Source organism: Larus michahellis, chromosome 2 (genome assembly GCF_964199755.1).
Source record: "Larus michahellis chromosome 2, bLarMic1.1, whole genome shotgun sequence".
NCBI lineage: Eukaryota > Metazoa > Chordata > Aves > Charadriiformes > Laridae > Larus > Larus michahellis.
The window spans coordinates 76,722,886-76,744,255 of NC_133897.1; the positions used below are offsets into that span (position 1 = coordinate 76,722,886).

General features: G+C 42.4%; 1 protein-coding gene across 2 annotated transcripts in view; it reads left to right on the forward strand.

Annotated features, from left to right (window-relative positions):
* F13A1 (coagulation factor XIII A chain) overlaps positions 1 to 21,370 on the forward strand; it is a 77,642-nt gene that overhangs the window by 31,946 nt on the left and 24,326 nt on the right. For both annotated transcript variants that reach the window (XM_074576015.1, XM_074576016.1), the window contains exons 7-13: positions 1,955 to 2,129; positions 5,604 to 5,742; positions 11,904 to 12,007; positions 12,809 to 12,897; positions 13,898 to 14,051; positions 14,619 to 14,906; positions 19,838 to 19,998. In XM_074576015.1, coding sequence (XP_074432116.1) covers positions 1,955 to 2,129; positions 5,604 to 5,742; positions 11,904 to 12,007; positions 12,809 to 12,897; positions 13,898 to 14,051; positions 14,619 to 14,906; positions 19,838 to 19,998 — 1,110 coding nt within the window. The remainder of the gene's footprint in view (positions 1 to 1,954; positions 2,130 to 5,603; positions 5,743 to 11,903; positions 12,008 to 12,808; positions 12,898 to 13,897; positions 14,052 to 14,618; positions 14,907 to 19,837; positions 19,999 to 21,370) is intronic.

The following is a 21,370-nucleotide window of genomic DNA, read 5'->3' on the forward strand; positions in this document are numbered from 1 at the left end:
AGTACCTAAAATAACCAGAAGCAAAGAGTAAGGAGAAAACTTTCCACATTTCCATTCTTTCCATCTGCTAGGCACCAGGAGTCATGCTGTGGGTGCAAAAGCAGCCCCATCTCTAATATTCAAGGTGGGAGATTCATGCAGGATGTGGAATGCAGAGGCCGAGTCCTCTCATCTGCCGTATAGAGGTCTGAACTGATGCCTTCTGCTTTCCAGAATAATATTCTAGTTATCGAGCTAGTGTCATTAGATGTTCTACCAAGTCATCTACTAAAATAGACTGTCCACAAAACATGGCTGCTGGACATGGATGATCTTTTAGCCCACTTGTTACAGCATTTGCCCAGGCTTTAAGAGAATGAGCTCTTTGTCTTAGATGACATTGAAATGGGATCTCCAGCCTCGGTGTCACACACTGAATCTTGCATAGCATCGTGTTAAATAGAATAGCTTCAGCAAGAAGTATTGAGAACACCCCCACTTTTCTTTCTCTTTTAACCTTTTGGTTAGTGCTTTCACTGCAGACATTAGAAATATGGCTTCAGACCTTCAGATGGAAGTAAGGATTGAATGTGGTTCCCTCTTCACTGGGCTAGTAGATGTAAAGGATCCCTCGTGCAGGTACCACGGTAGCCCTAAGGCCAGGATAGTGCAAAGTTTATGAACGCAAAGAGGGGTTGGATATTACTTAGGGTTTGAGCCACTCAGTCATTTTAGGGAGATGAAATTCACCACTGGAAATCCAGAAGTCAATGGACTTTAGGTCTAATCTGCAGGATTAGGCCATAGCTGGGTGGGAGTTCTGGCCATCTGAAATCTGGACCTCTGTAAGAAGTGTCCAAGAAGTGTTGATATCCCACCTGTGTTCTTTACCCTCAATCTTCCTCAACTTGAAACGTGGTAGAGCTGAGCATGTCTGAGGAGGTGCCCCCATGCTGGGGTCCTTCTGAGGCTTCCTGACATTGCAGAGCAGGTAGAGTCGCCGCTTTTTTCCTCTCTTTACAGCCAGAGGAGAGCCTGAAGATCAACACACTGCCCTGTCCTTGAAACGCCTCTTTTCTTGGCATGTTTCCCACAACAGGGAGACGGGCACAACCCCTTAACCCTTAGGTTATGACTTTAAATACTTATCTTTATTCAGTCCTAGGGTTCACAGAAAGTCGATTTTCTAATTATAAAACAGTAGTTAATCCAGCCAAAAGCTTTTAAATGAGAATTGTGATTTATTTGGCTGGCATGTGGCTGTTCCACATTAGCATAATTAAAAGGTACAAAGAGAATGAGCGTTTTGCAGAGCCTCAACTGGTTTGGTTCAAATTGCAGCTAGGAGCTGTATTGCTCGTTAATGTCTATCAGTATAGCCATTAGTCAGCAAAACTTCTTGCTTTGTATAATCTTACCAGGGGAAAACTTACACAGCAAATTCCTTCTCGTTTTCATGTGTGCTGGACCGAAGAAATTAGTTTCTACTCTAAAAATAACAGTGGACTCATTCTCCTCTCAATCCACTGTAAATCAGGAGTGATTTTATTAAAATCTCTGGACCGATACAGACAGAAAAAAAGACACGTTAAGAAAGAATCCAACTTAATATTTCTGAGGGTTGCTTCTCAGTGTATAACTGACCATGTTTAGTAAAAATACATAGCAGTAAGCATGCTTAATGTTAATAAAACTTACTAAATTAGCATCATGGATACTCAGTGTGGTGATTTAATTTCACCATTATTTTTAAGTGTCTGACATTCATTCAAAATTGTTCAGCGATGGAGAATCCATGGCCCTTAGCAAGATTGTTCTATTCATCTCCTACCTTCATAATTAAACATTTCTGTCTTACTTCTAGCCTAAACTTGGCTATATTCAGTCTCTCCCATCCTATCTTTATCTGCTGGGTTAAAGAGCACTGTATTATTCTGTCTCTGACATTCCTAATGCTCATTTCCTTTGTCTTTAGATCAACTCCAGGGATGATAATGGTGTGATTGCTGGATCCTGGGACAATACGTACACTAACGGGGTCCCACCTTCTGCCTGGACGGGAAGTGTGGACATTCTTTTGGAGTATTACAGTTCTAAGCAACCCGTGCGATACGGCCAGTGCTGGGTCTTTGCTGGTGTCTTCAACACATGTAGGTATCCATGAGAAAAGCTCCACATTGCTATGTGGTTCTTGCATAACAGAGAGAGCTTTCAGGTTAAACTAACTAAAATACTTCCTGGCTCTATGGTGTTCAGGAGTAAATGGTAGGGATACTTAAAAATACATGGCTAAAATAGATGCTCTTTAAATAAACCTTTGGCGTCTCCTTCAGCTCGACTGCTCTTCCACACAGTTCTGTTAACTATTTATTGGTTCAGTAAAATCTATTCAGTCACTCAGGAGGGTATGTTTGAGAGAGAGAAAGTTAGTCTTTTGGCACGTTCCACATTTCTGTTAGGAAATCTGAGATGAACAGGGGGCTTGTTATCTAGACCTACAACATGAAACTATTACCCAGTATGGGATATGTGGTGGTGTTTCTGCTCCAGAAAGGCCAAATCTCACCTACCAAGGATTGTTCCTAGCAAAATTGACATGCATTGTCTCAGTGTTGGATTGCTCCCATTTTTTTTACTGTCTAGCACTTGCTAACAGCAGCATCCCAGAGGAACTAATACACTGGAACACACTGCAGCATATTATGAGTCAAGGAGGGCTCTGTGAGTATAAAAAATGTGCATTATACAGATGATGGGGACCAGACATTTGGAAACAATGCCCTTGTCAAGTGCCAATGTAGAGCCAGTAAAGCCATTCCTATGCTTATGGCACTGGCCAATAGAAGAAGCAGAACAGAAACTAAAAATGTCTTAAACCCAGATGATCTTCCTTAGAGGCACTTGCAACACATGCATTTAAGTATCAGACTAGGGGGGACCAGATCAGCTTAGGACTAGGGAGATACAATGAGTATTTCTGCAGGCTTGGAGCCTACTTTTTATCAAGTACTTTTCAGCCACAGCTGAAGGTCTAATTTTTGGTCCTTGTATTTAAGACATTGAAAGGAAATTACAGAAAAACTCTCTGTGAAACCTTTTGCTTTTTCACCTGATTCAATACTGTCACACGTTGCTGTCTCAAGGAATAGCATTATACTTCTCTTTACATTATACTTCTATCAAAAATGAAGGATATTAGTCACCTGTCTTCTGCAGCAAATATGGAAATTGAATAATTAATGACAAGTTACAAGACTAGTTCTTCACCCCCAGGCAGCCCTGGACATCTCTGTGTTTTCACTTTATTTTTTCCTGTTCTGTATGTTTATGTTTCATTTTGTACATAACTTTCCTCCAGTCTAGATAATTGAATTTCATAACTCATTTTGGTTACCTGAGGTAGTTCAAAAGCTATTCAAAACAGTAAGGACCTCGGAAATAAAGCTGTCTTGTGACCACCTAGCCTACTGCTGGCACGTGTTTCTCACAGCTGCATCGGGGGATGCAGCTTCTCTTTCATGTATCTGGAGAGGTTCCTGTTTTGATTTGGAGAGATGCTAGCAAGTGCTCTGTCCTTTGACACATGAAGTGGTTCATTTTATTCCTGGCGCAGTGGGATAATGAACAATCACTCACATCCAAAGAACCTGAGAGGTTCCTTCACTTCACTGCCTGAGGTCGCGTGGTCTGTACTTGATGATCCTCAGCCTTTGCACAACGCAATGGGTTCAAAAAGGCTCTTGCAAATGTTTCCTATGGTTGCAATTCCTCGCAGCAGCTTCCACAGGCCACCTTGTCTCCTCTGACTGTTGCTTCGTCTCACCAGCTCTCCTACGTTCCCCCTGCACTGGCCCCGAATCATTGCTTCGCCGTATTTTGCCTGCAGGCCACTGTGAAACTGGGGCAACGCAGCAGAGGCCCAGAGCCTGCTGAGTTAAACGGAGAGGCGTATTTATCTGGGGCAAAACTAGACTCGGTTTGCTGACTAAGGTAGTGAAGTCAGAGACCTGCCACTCTGTACTGCAAGGATTGCTGAAGTATAAAGTTTGTTGAGCATTATGAAATGAAAATGTTGTCCAGTGGCTGATCTGGCATGTAGCCACTGACACATACAGCTGCTGACCACTGCACAGAGAGGACAGCAAAGGTCCAAACAGCCACACACAGATAAAAAGCTTGTTTTGAGCTGATTTTGAGTCTTTCTCAGTTGACAATATTTTACCATTGTGACCAGTCCAGCTTTCCAAGGTTACTATGTTGTACACTCTGGATAGTCATCTGTTAAAAATGCTAAAACATTCTGAAAAATGGTCATTAATCTTGAAATTGTCAGACAAATTATTTTCAATGAGCCCTGATGGCTCATGTGCTGGAAGCCTGGGAGGGCACTTGAATTAAGTTTAATCAATAGGTACATATGGTATTGGATGCATCCAGGTAATTTGTCATCCAGGAACTTGAAATGAATGTGCAGTCTTACACTTTATTGGGAATCACAGTAGTGACACTAATGAATATACAAAACCCAGCAGTAGAAGCAAGGGCTGTTCAACATTGCAGCATCGGTACTATTTTTAAATAAAAACATTTTTTCAATAAAAATGTTTTCCCTTTCCAAAAATGCCCCTCTGTTTTATGCAGAACATTGTTGGCTCCTGAATTGGAAAACAGGAACTTTTTTTGGCTAAGACACAAATTATTTCAGCTGGAGAAGCTGAGACGATGGTCACCCTGCAGCCCCACTCTCCCCTCAGGCTCCATGCCTATTTATCAGCCAGGGTGCACCACAAACACAGAAGCTTAATGAGGCACTACTGTACTTCAGATGTAGCTATAGCATTTCCACATTTCCCAAATTTACCATTTGTCAAATGGGAAGGAGAGCCATCAGTGCTACATTGTGATGATATGAGATTTAGGGGTAGGGGCTATCTTTTTTTTTTATCCTCCTTTTAAGATCCTTTATGGGAAGTCACTATTGACTCCAGAATACTATTACTTAGCAATCAATACAAATTATGTAATGCATTTTGTTCAGGCTCTCTAACTCTGACATTTCACTTGCAAATAATGCAGCTTTTCCCCTTGTTAACAATAATTTTCTGCTTTATTCTTTGTGTTCTCCAAATCCCTTCTGACGGCAGATGTCAAACAGGAAAGCTCCAAATCAACCAGAAGGAGATACTTTCTATTAATTTTCTTTTTAGCACAGACTCATGATTCTCCTTGGTTACTGATACTAGGAGACTTAATATACTTTGCATTTCTTGCAACTCAAACTTATTTTTCTTTATACCACATTTGGTCATGCAGTTGACCCATTGCACCCAGATTTGCCCTGAAAAGCTACAGTTTGTTCACTTTGCAAGACTATTCTAAAAGTATTGGTAATCAGCTGCTTAGGTTATAACCATTGTACCCTTACACATCTTGAATGCTCATCATTTTAGGACCAAATAAAATATTTAACATATTCTATATAAAGACAGATAGGAGGAATTATTTGGGTTGATTTGACTGAATTTTCCCATTTTATTCTAGTTATTAATAGTTTCTCTCTACTCATCCTGTCATCCACAGTCTTCATATTTGTCATTCTCATCGCACTTGTCTCTTTGCCACAGTTCTGAGATGCTTGGGGATACCTGCAAGACTCATTACCAACTATTCTTCTGCCCATGACAACAACGCCAATTTACAGTTGGACTTCTTTCTGGATGATGAAGGGAAAGTGGACACCACCACCACAAAAGACTCTGTCTGGTGAGTTCTCCTAGCAACTGCCTTTAATATGTCAACCATATAAGTAGAAAAAACATAACAGCAATGCCTGTGGTTTATTTATTTCTCTGTGCATTAAACACTGCTAGTGGATGTAAAACAGAATGAATGGGTTGTTACTAGGCTGACCAATATGAAGTCCTTGTCATGTAAGGAGACAAAGCCTAGGGGAGCCCATTACTAATGTTACCATACAGTGCACATTTAAGCACACTGGAGGAGAGCTGGAATACATTTGTGGTCCTCAGGGCCAGGTCATTTCTCAAATGGAAAGGGGTGGGACGGGCACTTCCATCAGTCTGGATCCGGGCTCAACAGGATACCTCAATATCTATAGAAAAACACCCTTCTTGTTCTGCTTCTGCCAAGTTCCCGTATTTGTAGGCTGGTTTTACATTGTGTACATGCAGTCATTGTCGCAAGTAGGTACTTTCCAAAACAAATCCAGTTCAGCTGAAAAAGAAACAAGTTACTGAAATGGTCTTGCCAGATTTGTAAAAAGAAAACTCCCTAGGAACAAGAAATGGAGTCTACATATTCTTTTGGAGAAGGCAGATCTCTAACTCGCTCTTTGAACTCTTCCTGTCTCCTGTCTGACAGGAGAAGTGTAGCATATATTGATTATATGCTCTGTTCCGCAGAAATTATGTGAGGGTTATTTGGCCTCAAGCTTCTCCTCCTTAGAGCGAAGCAGGGAATGTGACCTCTGTATTCCTATATTCAGGAGATACTTGTCCTATTCAGTGTTAATATACCTGATTTGTGTCAATGGCATCGTCAACTCATCAGCATAGCTGCTCATCAGCATGTTTCATTAACAGCAGAATCTCTGGAAGTCTTTGTATTAAAACTGTAACAAACCCATTCTGTGGTGGAGGAAACGACTGAACCTGATGCTGTAACCTCTTTTATGTGACTTTCATCATCTGCTACCAAGAGGGAATCTAAGGAAAACAACTAGGTTCATTTACATCGGAAGCTTGTAACACAACATCACAGAATGGTTGAGACTGGAAGTAAAAATCTGTTTCCTGATGTTCAGAGAGAGTTTACTGTGTTACAATTTGTGCCCGTTGCTTCTTGTCCTGTCACGGGGGGCTGCTGAGAAGAGTCTTGCTTTATTTTCTTTCCCTCAACTCCCTAACCAGGCGTTTACACACATGGATAAGATCCTGTTGAGCATTCCTATCTCTAGGCTGAATGGTGCCAGTTGTCTCAGCCTCTCCTCATGTACAGCTTCTCGTCCATCAGCCATTCCTTCCAGTTTTCTGTATCAGGAAACTTGCTGAGGGCATAATAGTTATCATCATCCAGGTGATTAATGAAAATGTTAAACAGTGTTGGACCCAGTGTCAACCCCTGGGGTACACACCTAGTGACTAGGCTCCAGCTGGAGTTCACGCCACTGATCACAGTCCTCTGATCCCACCAGTTCAGTCAGTTTTCAGTACATCTTACTGTCCACTTATCTCGTCTATACTTCAATGGTTTATCTGTGAGGATGTGCTGGGAGATGGTGCTAAAGTCAAACGAGAAAACAAGCCCCATGCACTGATCTCCCCTTGCCCATTCAGTCATTCGTCTCATCAGAGAAAGCTTGTCAGATTGGTCGGGCATGGCTGGCCCCTTGTAAATCCATGCTGTCTACTGCCAATCACCTTGTCCTTAATATGCTTGGAAATGTTGGCAAGAAGAAATGTCCCCAGGGATCAAGGTGAGGCTGATAAGTTTGTAGTTCTCTGGGTACTCCTTCTCTTTCTTGAAGAAAGGAGCGATACTTGCTTTCTTCCAGTCCTCAGGAACTTTACCCAGTCTCCACGACCTTTCCAAGATAGATATGAGTGATCTTAAAATGACGTCAGCCAGATCCCTCAGCACTTTTGGGTCTATCCCATCAGATCCATTGGACTTCTTTGTGTCCAGTTTGTTTATATATTCCTCCTCTTGTTCTGACTCTACAGATGATAAATTGTCATTACTCCAAACTTCTACACTGGTCTCAGGGGCTGTGATTTCTGAGGACAAAACTTAGCAGTAAAAAACAAGGCAAAGAAGACACTGAATACTTTGGCCTTTTCTTAGTCCTTGGTCACCAGGTCTTCCGCTCCATTCAGCATGCGACCCGTGTTTTCCATAGTCTTCCTTCTGATACCGATGTACTTACCTTTCTTATTGCTCTTCACATCCCTTGACATACCCCATTTGATCTGAGTTTTGGCTCTCCTAAACCTGTCCCTGCATGCTCAGACAGTGTCTCTGTATTCCTCCTGGTCACCTGTCCCTGCTTCCACTGCTTGTGTACTTTTTTTTATGTTTGAGTTTAGTTGGGACCACCTTGTTTACCATACGGCCTTGTTCCACTGTCGGTTGATTTCCTGCACATAGGGATGGACCATTCTTAGGCTTGGAGAAGGTGACCCTTGAAAAACAACCAGCTCTCCTAGACCTATCTTTCTGTCCAGTGCTGCCTCCCATGGGATTCTTCCAAGCAGAACGTTAAACAGGGCAAAGCCTACTCTCCTGAAGTCCAGGGTTGTAGTCCTGCTATTTGCTTTGTTCAATCCTGTTAGAATCCTTGGGGCTTCCCAGTTTTCTAAGCTGCATCTAGTGTATGTGGCAGCAGGACCTCAGTACGTCTTATGGCATTGGTCCTTCTACAGCTCACAGAGATGTGAAGGAACAGTCACTCTTCTGAAACTCCTCTGCCTATAAATCATGTGAAACAAGACCCAGTGACTGGCTGCCCCACTGCTCAGTCCATATATACCCAGTAATGGATTATTGTTGTGCTTCAGACTTGTCACCATCTCATCTCTTCTTCTTCTCCCCTTTTTCTAACCTGATCCTTGAAACAGCTCTCACCCACTTTTGATATTTCCATTTATTTCCTTACCTCTCCACTTCCCAGCTGTTTCCCAAGACTTCTTAATTCAGTCCTGTTTTTTTTTATTCTTTTGGAGCAGGGCCAGACCACCAGCTCCACTGAAATCCATATGCAACTTCACACCAGCATCTCATCCTCCCATCTTACATTTGCTATTCTTTGGCTTGATTACTTTTCAAACTGCCATGTTCATCCTTTTATTCTCCTGGTGCATTTATTAGTACATGGTGCACATAACCCTTTGGGCATGACTTAATATATCACACACCTCTTTTCATTTCTCCTCTGTGTCCTTTCTCTTCATTACTCTGTAACACTCCATGGTAGCCCACATGCCAACTTTAAATGGCTTATGTCTTAACCTTGATTTTATTTTTAATGTCTCTTTTATTCTTTCTTTTTTTTTTTTAAGAGGACAAGATCAAGGTATTTATAATGATTTTTTAAATGTATTTCTCACTTTTATTTATAATGTCCTAAAAACTGGAAGCAAAGCTCTTTTTCTTTATTAATATATTATTTCTATTGCCTTGTACTGCTGGAGCTGATCTGTCTAGATTTTAAATTCTCTCAGACTTCAGGGATACTTGGAGCCAGAATTTTTAGTCCAATCAATCTCTGAGTGTGGGGCTCCCCCTGAATGTTATCTGACATTTACTTATTTTTATTAAAGATCATCTTCTCCCTCAGGATAGGAAACAACAACAACAAAAAAACACATATACAGAATTACACAGACTTTGCAAAAAGTTATTTTTATAAAGCTGGCCGGATTTGGGCCCATCAGTACTGCCTCCGTCCCCTCACTTTGTTCTCCTTGTCTTTCTTAATGATGATATAAAGACACTTAAAGAATATTTCTCTTGGATGGGAATCAAGACTCACTCCTACTGTGAGGTCCAAGCAGACCGATGTCAGTACCTCAGCAGAAACTTGCTCGAAGTCCCACAGCCCCACGAGGGTTCATCCATGGCCAGGCCCATGGAGAAAGCCCTTCTGAGACCTCTGCTCTCACATTCACTTCCAGCTCACTTTTCTCTAATTTCTCACTAAGGTTATCAGTGCCTCTCTCAACCCCAATGCCTGAGCTTATTAGCTAATGAAAGGGCAGCAGCTGGTTCCAGCATGTGCCTGTCTCATAAGCAATATGAAGTACCCTTCTTAAATTGTCTTCCAGGCATAAAACCCACCTGGTCATCTTTTATTTATTTCCCCATTGCTTTGTTTAGTCTATTCGTAATTATCTCTGTAAATATTTAATGGTCACAACATTGATCTGTGTAGCCATTCTTGCTTTCTTTAATGTCTTGGACCTGCTGTAGAATACAAAAACTACAGAATCAGTTTAACAAATTATGGCTGCAGAGCCAGCTCCTCAGCTCTGCTCACTTCTACCAGAGAGAAGTTTCTGCTACATTTTGAAGAGGCAAATGTTCCCCTCGTCCTCCTTTCCTTAATGCTCATGTGCTTTATAAGCAATGTCTTTCTGTCCATTCACATTCAATATCCTTAAGTGTATTTGATATTTGCATGGCAGCTAACCTAAAGAAATTGCCATCCTGGTGCGCCCAACACTACACCAATAGAAGCCAGTAAGAAAGGTCCTGTCCCCTAGGATGAATGGAGAAAAAATGTAGAAGAAACGCATTACCTAGTTACAGAATTGAAGCAGAGCTGCCATTTTCCACACTGTTATCCCCCCTTTGGTTTTATCATCCTTCCCTCCTGCCTGCTCTTCGGGTTCTTTCACAGAACACAAAGCCAATGACACATCTGAGTTTGATTCAAAGTGAAACAGTGAAGGTTTCAGGGCAGGGATTGTCTCTCTCACATGTTGACATAACAGTTTTCAAAATCTCAGCTACCACAAATTACGTCCCCAATCTTTGGTAGCCCTCAACAAAGCTCTGCGAGCATGATTCAGCATTGACTACTCTCAGCAGCATCAAAAATTCTCTGAGTGTGCGTCATTTTCCTTGAATAATTCCTTTTTCTGTAGTGCTGCTTCATTAACTCTCCTAACTGACAAGTTTTACCCTGATCCAAGCTTTCATTTCCACTTTGAAATGTCTTGTTAGACAAGTCTCAGATCCTCCCGACTCTGCTCCATGGCTGGTTTTCACCTATTATTAATGAAATGGTCAGAATTTAACAATCCCCATTTTGGTTGCTAATATGATTGCATGTACTAGGGGCTGTATCAGCAGCTACGCAGATGTAATTTTATTCATATCTGCTGGAGGATATGTATAATTTGCAAGCAAAATTGCCCCTTTCTCTACTTCTTTCTTCTTTTATTTTTTTGCAGTAAAGAAATTAAAACGCTTTGCTGGCTTTACTGCAAGACCTTCTTCCTAGATTGTCTTTTTTTTCTTGGTTGTGCTCTCCCTTGAGCGCCGGTAGCATTGCGGGAAGTTACAAGATTTGTCTGTCTTTTCTGTTCATCGTTGAAACATCCTGGGCAGACTGTGATGGTGCTGTAGCGTTTTTTGCTTTTCCTGAGCATCCAGCCAAGTGAGGGCATTACAATGCTGAGCGCCTAGATGAACCGCTCTCAGAAATTCACCTTTCAGCATACTCTCCCAGTGGCTGGGGTGGGTTCTAGGACATCTGACCTCCCTGATTGGCATGATAGACTGGGAAGACCTTATAAGGAATCCAGAATGAGGATAGTCTTATAAAGCATATACAGGGTCTTTTTCTCAACAAACTTGGAAAACAGCTAAGCATGTTTGTTTTGAGCCATGAAAACAAAGCTACATGCTGTACGTTATGGAGTTGATCCTGAAATCTCTTCAGAAGAGGCGCCAAAGCTTCAGTCTTAATAGTTACAAAGCAGACCAAGTTCAGTGGCTTGAAGAAGATTCAAAGCTTGCTTTAGCAGACAGACTGAAGTGGAGGTGTCTGCCTGGAAAGGGATTGTAGTTTGTGTAGCTCTTCAAAAGCAACCCCAACAATCTCCAAGCACTGGAAAGTGTTCTCAAAGACATTTACATTCAGAACACAGTAGACAAATCCAAAAGCTTCTTCAACTTGCAGTCAATAAACTACAATGAAAGATTGTGGCCTTCAGGTTTTAATAGATAGGTACCAAACTTTTGGACCAAAAAATCTATTCTCTAAAAAGAACCAACTTTTTGACCCCTAAATTGGCAAATGTTGTTATTGAAGCAATGGCAGGACATAAATACACAGGTTTGTTTTGGTCTGTATGTTTCTTTCCAAGAATTTAATATTCTGGTCTCATCTCTTGTCTAAGGAACTATCATTGCTGGAATGAAGCCTGGATGACCAGACCTGATCTTCCTGTTGGTTTTGGAGGGTGGCAGGTTGTTGATGGGACACCCCAAGAAACCAGTGATGGTAATATTCCTTGAAGTCCTCCTTAGCTCTTTTTCCAATTCTTGGGTTCTGTGTGGCAAACAATGAGCTGAGCCAATGCCACCATATGGCCAGCGACAAGTTCTTGCACCAGATTACCACACTCACCTGTGCTGAAGGCCTTCTCCTGATTTGTTTTGAGCTCTAAAATAAATCTGTCCTTATTATAACACTGCTCATGATGCAAGTGCACCAAATCCTGCATGAGAAGTGCCCTGCTTGGTACAGAAGAGATGTAGTGATGTTGCCAATAGATGGCTTCTAAAATTTAACAGAACCTACAGAGGAGCCTGATCAAATTAATTCTTTTTCATTATACATCAGCCAGTTTCTGCAGCCCTTAGTAAACTTCCTGAGCAGGCGGTAGGCAAGAAAGAAAAAGTGAAAAGCCACTGCTATTTCTTCCCAGTCCTTAATTTTACAGTTCTTAAAAGACATTCTTAGCAAATTTGCAGTGAGATCTTTCTCAGCCTGTGATATAACTGAGCCCTTCAAAAATTATCTGCTTTAAGCAAAACCAGCTTTAACCACATTTCAAGCACTTGAGACATACAGAGATGGAGACTAAAGGTACTGAACCACTAAGTAGTTCCAGACTTGAGTCTGTGTTGTTTAGAGGGCTGGCAACGTAACTTAAGCTTTTCACTTCTTCATCAGGAGTTCCTGTAAACTATTAAAAGGGTTCACCAAACCCCAACAATTCTTTTTCTTTGAGAAAATATAACATTTTGACATGGTTTTTAATTAATTTAATCTCTCATTGTATCTGTCTTCTCCCTACAGGTATGTACAGGTGTGGCCCAGCCTCGGTTCAAGCCATTAAACACGGTCACGTTTGCTTCCAATTTGATGCTCCTTTTGTCTATGCTGAGGTACGTACTTGAAAATTTTTAGTGTGTTGAGTGATATCAGTGGGACCATAGGTGAGATAGAAGATAGGGCTCCACTGCAATTTATGGACTTAGAAGTTACTTCACATGTACTCCACGTCAAAGAAAAATCTCATAATTATATTTTGACATGCAGGCTAGTAGATGTGATACAGCTGTAATGAATGACAGAGATTTCTCTAATCTCTGCTCACCAATGTAATAAGCAGAAAAAGCTGCTCTGGGTCAGATGAAACTTCAGGCTGTGGTCGTTTATCCATCCCAGATTCCAGCTGTGCTGGCAAATGAGTCACTAGCTCTAGCTGCTCATCTTCACCCCTTGTTAGCTGTTACCGCCTTCTTAGGCTTGCCAGCAAAGCTGCTTATGTTAAAGTTCCCTTGCTTATTTCAGTCAAAATGGTTGCAGTGATTTTAAAGAGGCTCTTGCTCACTGTGTTCATTTTGGCTGCAGTGGGTCAAGGAGAGCTCACATGGGTGGTTTGACTGGCAGATCTGAGAGGGAAATATCTCCATGAGGAGCGGGAGGGCCTGGCCTGGAGTTTTAACCTCTTGCACCACCAGAGCTGGTGTGCCCAGAATTGCAGTAGCTGTAGAGCAAGTCTCTCTCTCTAATTGAATTGTATTAGGACAGAAGGAATTGAATTGCTTAGGACAGAAGAGAATAAAGATATTTTATCTACGAAGAATTCCCCTCTCTGTGGTCTAAAGCTTTTTGGTGCAAGGAATGTGTAATCGTGCTCCCCAAATCTGAACGGTATCTCCGTAGCCTACTCAAGTTTACGCTGTCTGTCATTCTGGAGCTGCGAATAGTAAAATGCCTCTAGTCGTTATTGTAGCATATGACTAATTTTACACATGGGACTTCAACACGAGTAATTAATGGGACTTCCAGTCAGCATGTCATTGTTTTGAGGGGAGTTAGGCTGGCTTCCCTTGCTTTCTACTTCCACGTATCTCGATTCTTTTTCATTTAATTTTATAGGTGAATAGTGATATTGTTTACTTAAGAAGGGCAAAGAATGGAACCCAAGTGATAGAAAATATTGACACAACCCATGTTGGGCAGTTAATTGTGACCAAGGAAGTTGGGTGTGATGGAATGATGGAGATTACTGAGGAGTACAAGTTCCAAGAAGGTAACCTGAAATGGGGTGGGACCATGCCAAAGTAGTTTTACCTCAGTCAGATCTTGGATGGTGGATTTACAAAACTCTGACAATGAGGGAGCTTCATGAAAAGCTGCCAAAGTGCCCTCTGGAACTCTTTATTTGTAATTCCATCGCAGAAACACTGCAGATGCCTTGAGAGCACAGACTTTGGTACTCAGAAATGCTTTGGACTGAGTAAGCTGCAGTGAAAACAAAAGGTAGTCATGGAGTAAATGAAAGCATTCAAAACCATTCAAGGCTTTCTGTACAGCTGTTTAGACATTTCTTACTCAGGCCAGATGTTTGCACAGGGTAAATCAGTGTAGCTCCATTAATATCAATTAAGCTACCTCAATTTATCTGATATGACTTGAATCTTTAACACCAGCTCACTTGGAAGCTGTGAAGTTCTCCTAATTACCACAGGAAGGTTCACTGTCCTCATCTATTCATTTCAGCTACCACAAACTATGGAAGATGCACCCTTGGGATCAGTGAGAGGGCTAATGCAGTACCCCTGTTTCTTTTCTAAATTTGATTGTCATTCATTTCTAGGCTCAGAGGAAGAGAGACTGGCTCTTGAAACTGCTGTGATGTACGGCGTTAAAAAGCAAACTACCCAAGGCACCTCGTATCAGCCACAAACGGATGTTGACATGGAGTTCCAAGCGCAAAAGGCAGTCCTTGGCAGTGACTTTAAAGTCACTATAACTTTCAGGAACAAAAGTCGCAACACCTACACTGCTACTACCTACCTTTCAGGCAACATAGTGTTTTATACAGGAGTCACAAAAAATGAATTCAAGAAGCACTCTTTCAGTGCAAAACTGGAACCCTATTCATGTAAGACTTGCATAGTTGTTTTCAAACCTGCTAGCATTTTTTCTCTGTGTCATTAACTGTCCAGTGCCTCTACTTACAGGTAGAGACAAAGCTAGTAAGGGTAGGATACTCTATTGGGTATCAGGAGATTCCATTCCTAATTCTGGACCTGCTGCCAGTGTCGGTTAGAGCTAAGGCTGTTTTCTTCAGTGTATTGGTCCCTGCATAATGCTCTCTTACACTGAGCTGCATGTCTGGGAATGGCATTTTTCTTACTTAGTACAAAAGAAAGCAAAGGAGTGCAGGTATTAAGCTGCAAGGTATTGTTTTTCATGCCTATGGCCTCTTAGCAGTATCTCAGCAAGCAAAGGAAAAGTTCTGGTTCCCCAGGGTGTCATTTACAGGGACAAAAAGGTGAGTATCTTGTCTTACCCCGTAGAAGCTGACAAGCTCTGAGTGGGTTCAAGGGCACATCTGGCTTTGGAGGACTGGGTGGTTCAGGACTTTGTGTTTACAGTGATCTAAAATGTTTGTGTGTTAACTAGAGTGTGCCGCTATAGAGCAGGGGAATTTGTCAGCTAGCAGGCACCCCAAAGGCGAGTTATCTTTACAGATGCAGCATTTGCTTTTCCTAGTGTCCTCTGGAATGCAGTGGGGAGACCCTGCCTCCCTCTTCTTATGAAAAAAGCAGTTCCTGGCAGCCTAGCTCACATGTCTGAGGGCAGGATTTTGCACTGCTCAAAGTAAGGAAGAGGGATGTTCTCCTTTTTTATTTTGGACATAACCAATCTACTTCATGGCAGCCATGTCATCCCCCTTTGGAAATCAGTCAGCAAGTGTTGAGGACCTGCTGTACTCCTAAGTGCTAGGGAGAAGGCTGGTTGTAGTTCCCTGGCTTCTCTAGTGACAAGTGACTGCCAATCACTTGTTTTCCTGACAGGCCTGTGCTCCTGGGTCAGTGCCTCCAGCTTACAAAAGTGAAGAGAACATGCCCTTGTGGAGGCTAAGTCAGAGGATCCTCCACTTGAGTTCCCTACTGAGAGAGTCAGGAGCAATGGTTTTGCCTTCTTGACGCTGCTACTGGGCAAAAGCAACCTCTGCTGAGTACAGCGGCAGTGGCAAGACTTTGGGAGGCTGAAGGATGGGCCTCTTGATCTAGGTCTGGTGCTGGATCACTGCAACCCTGGCTGACCTCTGAGATTTCTCATCCATCTTGCCTATCTCATCCCAGCTCAAGAGACACTGTAAGCCCTCTCTCCTCAAAGAGGACAGATTTTCACAGAATCACAGAATGACAGGGGTTGGAAGGGACCTCTGGAGATCATCTAGTCCAACCCCCCTGCCACAGCAGGGTCACCTAGAGCAGGTTGCACAGGAACGCGTCCAGGCGGGTTTGGAATGTCTCCAGAGATGGAGACTCCACCACCTCCCTGGGCAGCCTGTTCCAGTGCTCTGCCACCCTCAAAGTAAAGAAGTTCCTCCTCATGTTTAGGGGGAACTTCCTATGCTCAAGTTTGTGCCCATTGCCTCTTGTCCTGTCCCCAGGCACCACTGAAAAGAGCCTGGCCCCATCCTCCTGACACCCAACCTTTAAGTATTTATAAGCATTGATAAGATCCCTCCTCAGTCGTCTTTTTTCCAGACTGAAAAGACCCAAGTCCCTCAGCCTTTCTTCATAAGAGAGGTGTTCCAGTCCCCTAGTCATCTTGGTAGCTCCCTGCTGTACCCTCTCCAGCAGTTCCCTGTCCTTCTTGAGCCAGGGAGCCCAGAACTGAACACAGTACTCCAGCTGCGGCCTCACCAAGGCAGAGTAGAGGGAGAGGATGACCTCCCTTGACCTGCTGGCCACACTCTTCTTGATGCACCCCAGGATGCCATTGGCCTTCTTGGCCACAAGGGCACATTGCTGGCTCATGGTCATCCTGTTGTCCACCAGGACTCCCAGGTCTCTTTTCATCGAGCTGCTCTCCAGCAGATCAGCCCCCAACCTGTACTGGTGCATGGGGTTATTCCTCCCCAGGTGCAGCACCCTACACTTGCCCTTGTTGAATTTCATAAGGCTTCTCTCATGAGGTTTCATAACCTTCATAACCCTCATTTCATAAAGTTTTGTCTCAGTGAGAAGCCCCCATGGAACCACAGTTCCTGCTGTGCCATGAAAAAAAATCCTCTGGTTTCTTCCTCACTTTGAGCATCATCTAAAATTGCACATTTTTATTTGGAGCTGATTAATCTCTGTAAAGTAGAAGTCCACTTACAGGAACCTACAGGTGAAGCTTCTACCTCTGGTCTATAACAAAGCCCTGACAGCTGCTTGCTGGTTCTTTCTAACTCCCCAACTCATTTGCGGGGAGGCTGGAAATGGGCATTGAGTTGTTCCAACGCAGCCTATCAAAACACATTGTGGGGGTTTACAGTGGCTTTCATCAGTTACAAAATATTTGATCTGAAATACTGCAAAACTTTTTGAGACTTGGCTAGGTACATTAGAAAAATTAATTTCAACTGCCTGGTCTAAATTCTGTGCAACTTCTTCGATGGGGGAAAATTCAGTCATCTTGTAGGTGATGTGCAAATGCCTGCTACACTTTCCGGTTGTAATTTGTGCTTGGTTCCAGGACATAGGTCTGCTCTTGCATCAAAGGTCTGTGTAAGGTATTATTACCTAAAACACAGCTTCTGCAATGCTTTGAGGCTCATCTAGCTCCTCTCTGCAAGAAATGAAATGAATAGATGTTTAAGCATCACTGAGCCTCATAATTCACTTTTTCTAAGTTAAGTAAATGGTTTGTAAAACGGCTTCTTGAAGCTGTGCTGAAACTCTGAATTTACTGATGGTGAGTGAACATAGACTAGAGAGAGACACCTGACAGAACAGAACATGGATTTTTTTTGCATGTGTGCCAAACTTAGGTGCCCATCACTGCTTCTGGCCAAGGAGACATGTTTTAAGGTATTACCATCTTTCAAGGCGGAAATTATTACCTTACGTCTCAGCTGCAGTCATCGACTCGTGGAGCTTTTTGTCCCACAAGAGGACAAAAACCCCTCAGAAGTTACTACATCTCTGAGGGTGATTCATAAAACTTGAGCATGAATTCTTTCACCTTTGCCTTGGAAAGGAGTACACTCCACACGTGATCAGGAACGGTGTCTGAGCAGATGGGCAGTGTGAAGGGAGGCAGCATGATCATTTGCAACTGTGTGAGAATGCTCTGTTAGGGGCGTGATGGTTGGATACCTTCTGAGACACTCAGGCAGAATTTGTAGGCTTTGTTGATGGCAAGGAGTGTATATATATCTGGAGGTAACAAAAATTTACAATATAATAAAGATGTGTAAGAGGCATTCTTCCAGCTCATGCTACTGAAAGAATGAAGCAAACTAAGTTTTCGAACAGGAAGTGAATGCATGATTTTCAGAATAATGATTAAAGGAATTGTGTGGGTTGAAAACATCTTTGAGGATTTGAATAGCTTAAACTTTCTAGTGCCTTCAAAGGTGCTCTTACATCTACTCGGTTATATTTAGTTTTTTTTTTTTGGTTTTTTTTTTGCAAGGCTGTAAGGCAGCTTGGTGTTGTGTCTCCCTTGACTTTCCCAAGGGCAGTAAGTGGTACTGGTAACTTACCAGCACAGCCAGTGCTAAAGAAATGGAAGTCTATTTTCCTTTTTTTTCCCTGTGGTGATTAAATTTAAACAGAAAAGTTCATCTTTCCTTCCACTGTAAAGTAAATTTCTCTTTGACTGTAACTATTTATTTATTTACTTGCTTTACACAGATGAGAAATACCTTGCCTGATTTATAAATTACAGTTTGGGGCATTATGGGAAATTCTTTTACAAGAGATACAGAGGGAGAGGGAGGGAGGGGGAACACATCAAGTAAGTTTAAGGCTGGCCTGGTAAATCCAGGTCAGGTGGTCACCAAGGGAATAGCTTTGAAACCAAATCAAGGAACTGGTTTTGATGTGAGCGGATCAAAAGAGTGAAAAGGGGTGAATGTCATTTACCCAACTGAGTTCAGTTATCTCAGTGTGTACAGTGTATGTCACAAATACAGTACAAATAATGGACAACAGTAATAATCATAGTTAACAGATGGGAGGTCTTGATATGTTTATTAGGGTTATAATGAATGTTTATAGAGGCAAGAACTCCAGATCTGTATATTCTGCCCAGTCACTTAGTTAGCAGGTCTGCTTCTCTGCATCACGTTCTCACACCATTGTTGGCCTGGGAATTGCAGTTCAATATGGTTAAAATTAATGATTCCCTGCATCTCAACCATCTAGCTCAGGGGGACTTGTTCTTTCCAATAAATATCGTCAGGGAGCACGTGAAAGTTCTATGAAGGGTATGCTGGTGGCAGGATGACCTTCTTGCTAAATTTTGCAGGCAAGTTCAGTGTAGGACAAAGGCAGATATCCAGACATGTCCTGGAGAGCTGGTGGTCTCCTAGTTAGCCTGCATGGACTTGCAACCCCCAGTGGCTGCTCTGGTGGCATCCCTGGTGGCAACCCTCTGCCAGGAAGAGGGGCAGAGAAAGAGCAGGAATAAAGTGAAAGAGCAAATGTTTACAGGGCTGACACTCAATAGCTGGTTTGGACCTTTGTGCCCAGTAGCTATTTCTTGCCGGTCTTGCTTCTCACTTATTTTGTGGTAGTGCCTAGAAACCTTTAACAGTGACCTGGGCCCTGGGCAGAGGCTGTGCACAAACCCAGCCCTTGCCCTAGCGAGCTCACAGGCTAAAAGAAAAGAGGGCAAGACAAGACAGGGAACAGTGAGGTAAAGAAATTAAGATGGTTTGGGCAAAAAAATCAAAGTAATTCTTTGGTGGTGGGCCACCTTTTTTCCAAGGCACTTAGGTACCTGGCAGTGGCCATGATGGGAGGAGCAATTATCTATTAGATTGCTTCAGATGCCTTTTTTCTTTCCTGTTTCTCTCTTCAGCTAGTGCTTTCGATGTTGTGATTAAATCGAGCGAGTACCTGAGTGACCTGCTGGACCAAGCCTCCTTTCATTTCTTTGTGACGGCGCGGATCAATGAAACAGGGAAGATTCTGGCCACACAGAAGGCAACAGTCCTGGAAATTCCCTCCCTGAGGATCAAGGTAGCTCAGGGCTAGGGTGGAGGGGAGCGACCACAATGCTGCACATGGGCTATTCTCTACAGGGCTGTCCTATTGACTTCTGGGATGGGTGTGTGTGTTGTGTGTGTGTGTGCAGGTTAGACCTTCAGGCTAACATGGGCCTTATAAAGCAGCAGCTGGCTGGAGTGTACAAGGGTGTATAGGTATGTTGTAGATTGTACCGAGTATTCCTACATTGAAGTCTGAGGCTGACAGCATCACTGGTAGTAGAGAGCTGAAGCCATCACAGTGGAGGAAGGAAGGAAGGAAAAAGATCTGAGAAAAGCTGAAGGAACTCAAAGGGTAAGAGAGACTACTCACTCGAGTCACTCAAGTCTTTAAACTACTTCAGAAGTCTATTACATTTAAAGCAACACAGCACAGAGGCCTCTTGCTGAAGAAGGAAGGACACTGCTGTGAATTTGCTTGGAAAGCTCCTGCAGGTGTTGTGGAAAGTTCCTCCTAACTTGGATGGGCAGCATCCATTTGGGACGATGCTTTCAGGATTTCAGTGCTTTACTGCCACTCTGTGAATGCACCGTCAGTGGAGTTTCCTGAAAGTTCAAGGATTTCTGCAGACAGTGGCATGATACCTATGAAAATGTAGAAGTGTAATGTTTGTGTAGGACAAGGATCCTATGTCATATGGCAAAGGCAGGGCTGAGATTTAGAGATCTCAATTCATAACTGGGCATCCAAATAAATTGCCTCATTTTCAAGTGCTGAGCCTTCATCTGCTTTGCATGATGTCATTTGGATCTGCTTTTTTCCTAATACTAAAAAAAAAAATATCAGAACACCTGTTCAGGAAGCTTTACATGAACATGAATGCAGTTCCCTAAAATTCAGGACCTTGAAAGAAATCTAAGTTTATAGACATTTTCCTCCCTGAATATTTATTTGAACAAATGTTCATGTTTCCATTTAATAATATATGTAGTAATCTTAAGCAGCAGCCTTCTGCAGAAAAAGCTTTTTAAAATATGTAGATCAAAACTACAGTGAAGTTTGCAAAATATTTCATGGTCTGCAGAAATGTCACTATGATCTGATCAGACTATTGGTATTTTCAAGTGAAAGTTTTTTGGTTTACTGAGCATTCTAGAGAGGAGGTAAACAAGACAGATAAAACCTACTTCAAATACCTGTCTTCAATAACCAAATTTTGAAAGTAGAGAGTTCTTTCAATTCGGTACTTAGACAGAACATCTTATATAGGATCCCAAATCTCAGCTTCAAAATAGTTTATCCTCCCTGCTCTATGAAGAAAGGATGTTTAGTATATGAGAAAGGCGGTTTTCCAATAACCATGTCTTCTAGCAAAACTGAGTTTGCCTCGTCACTGCTTCTTTGT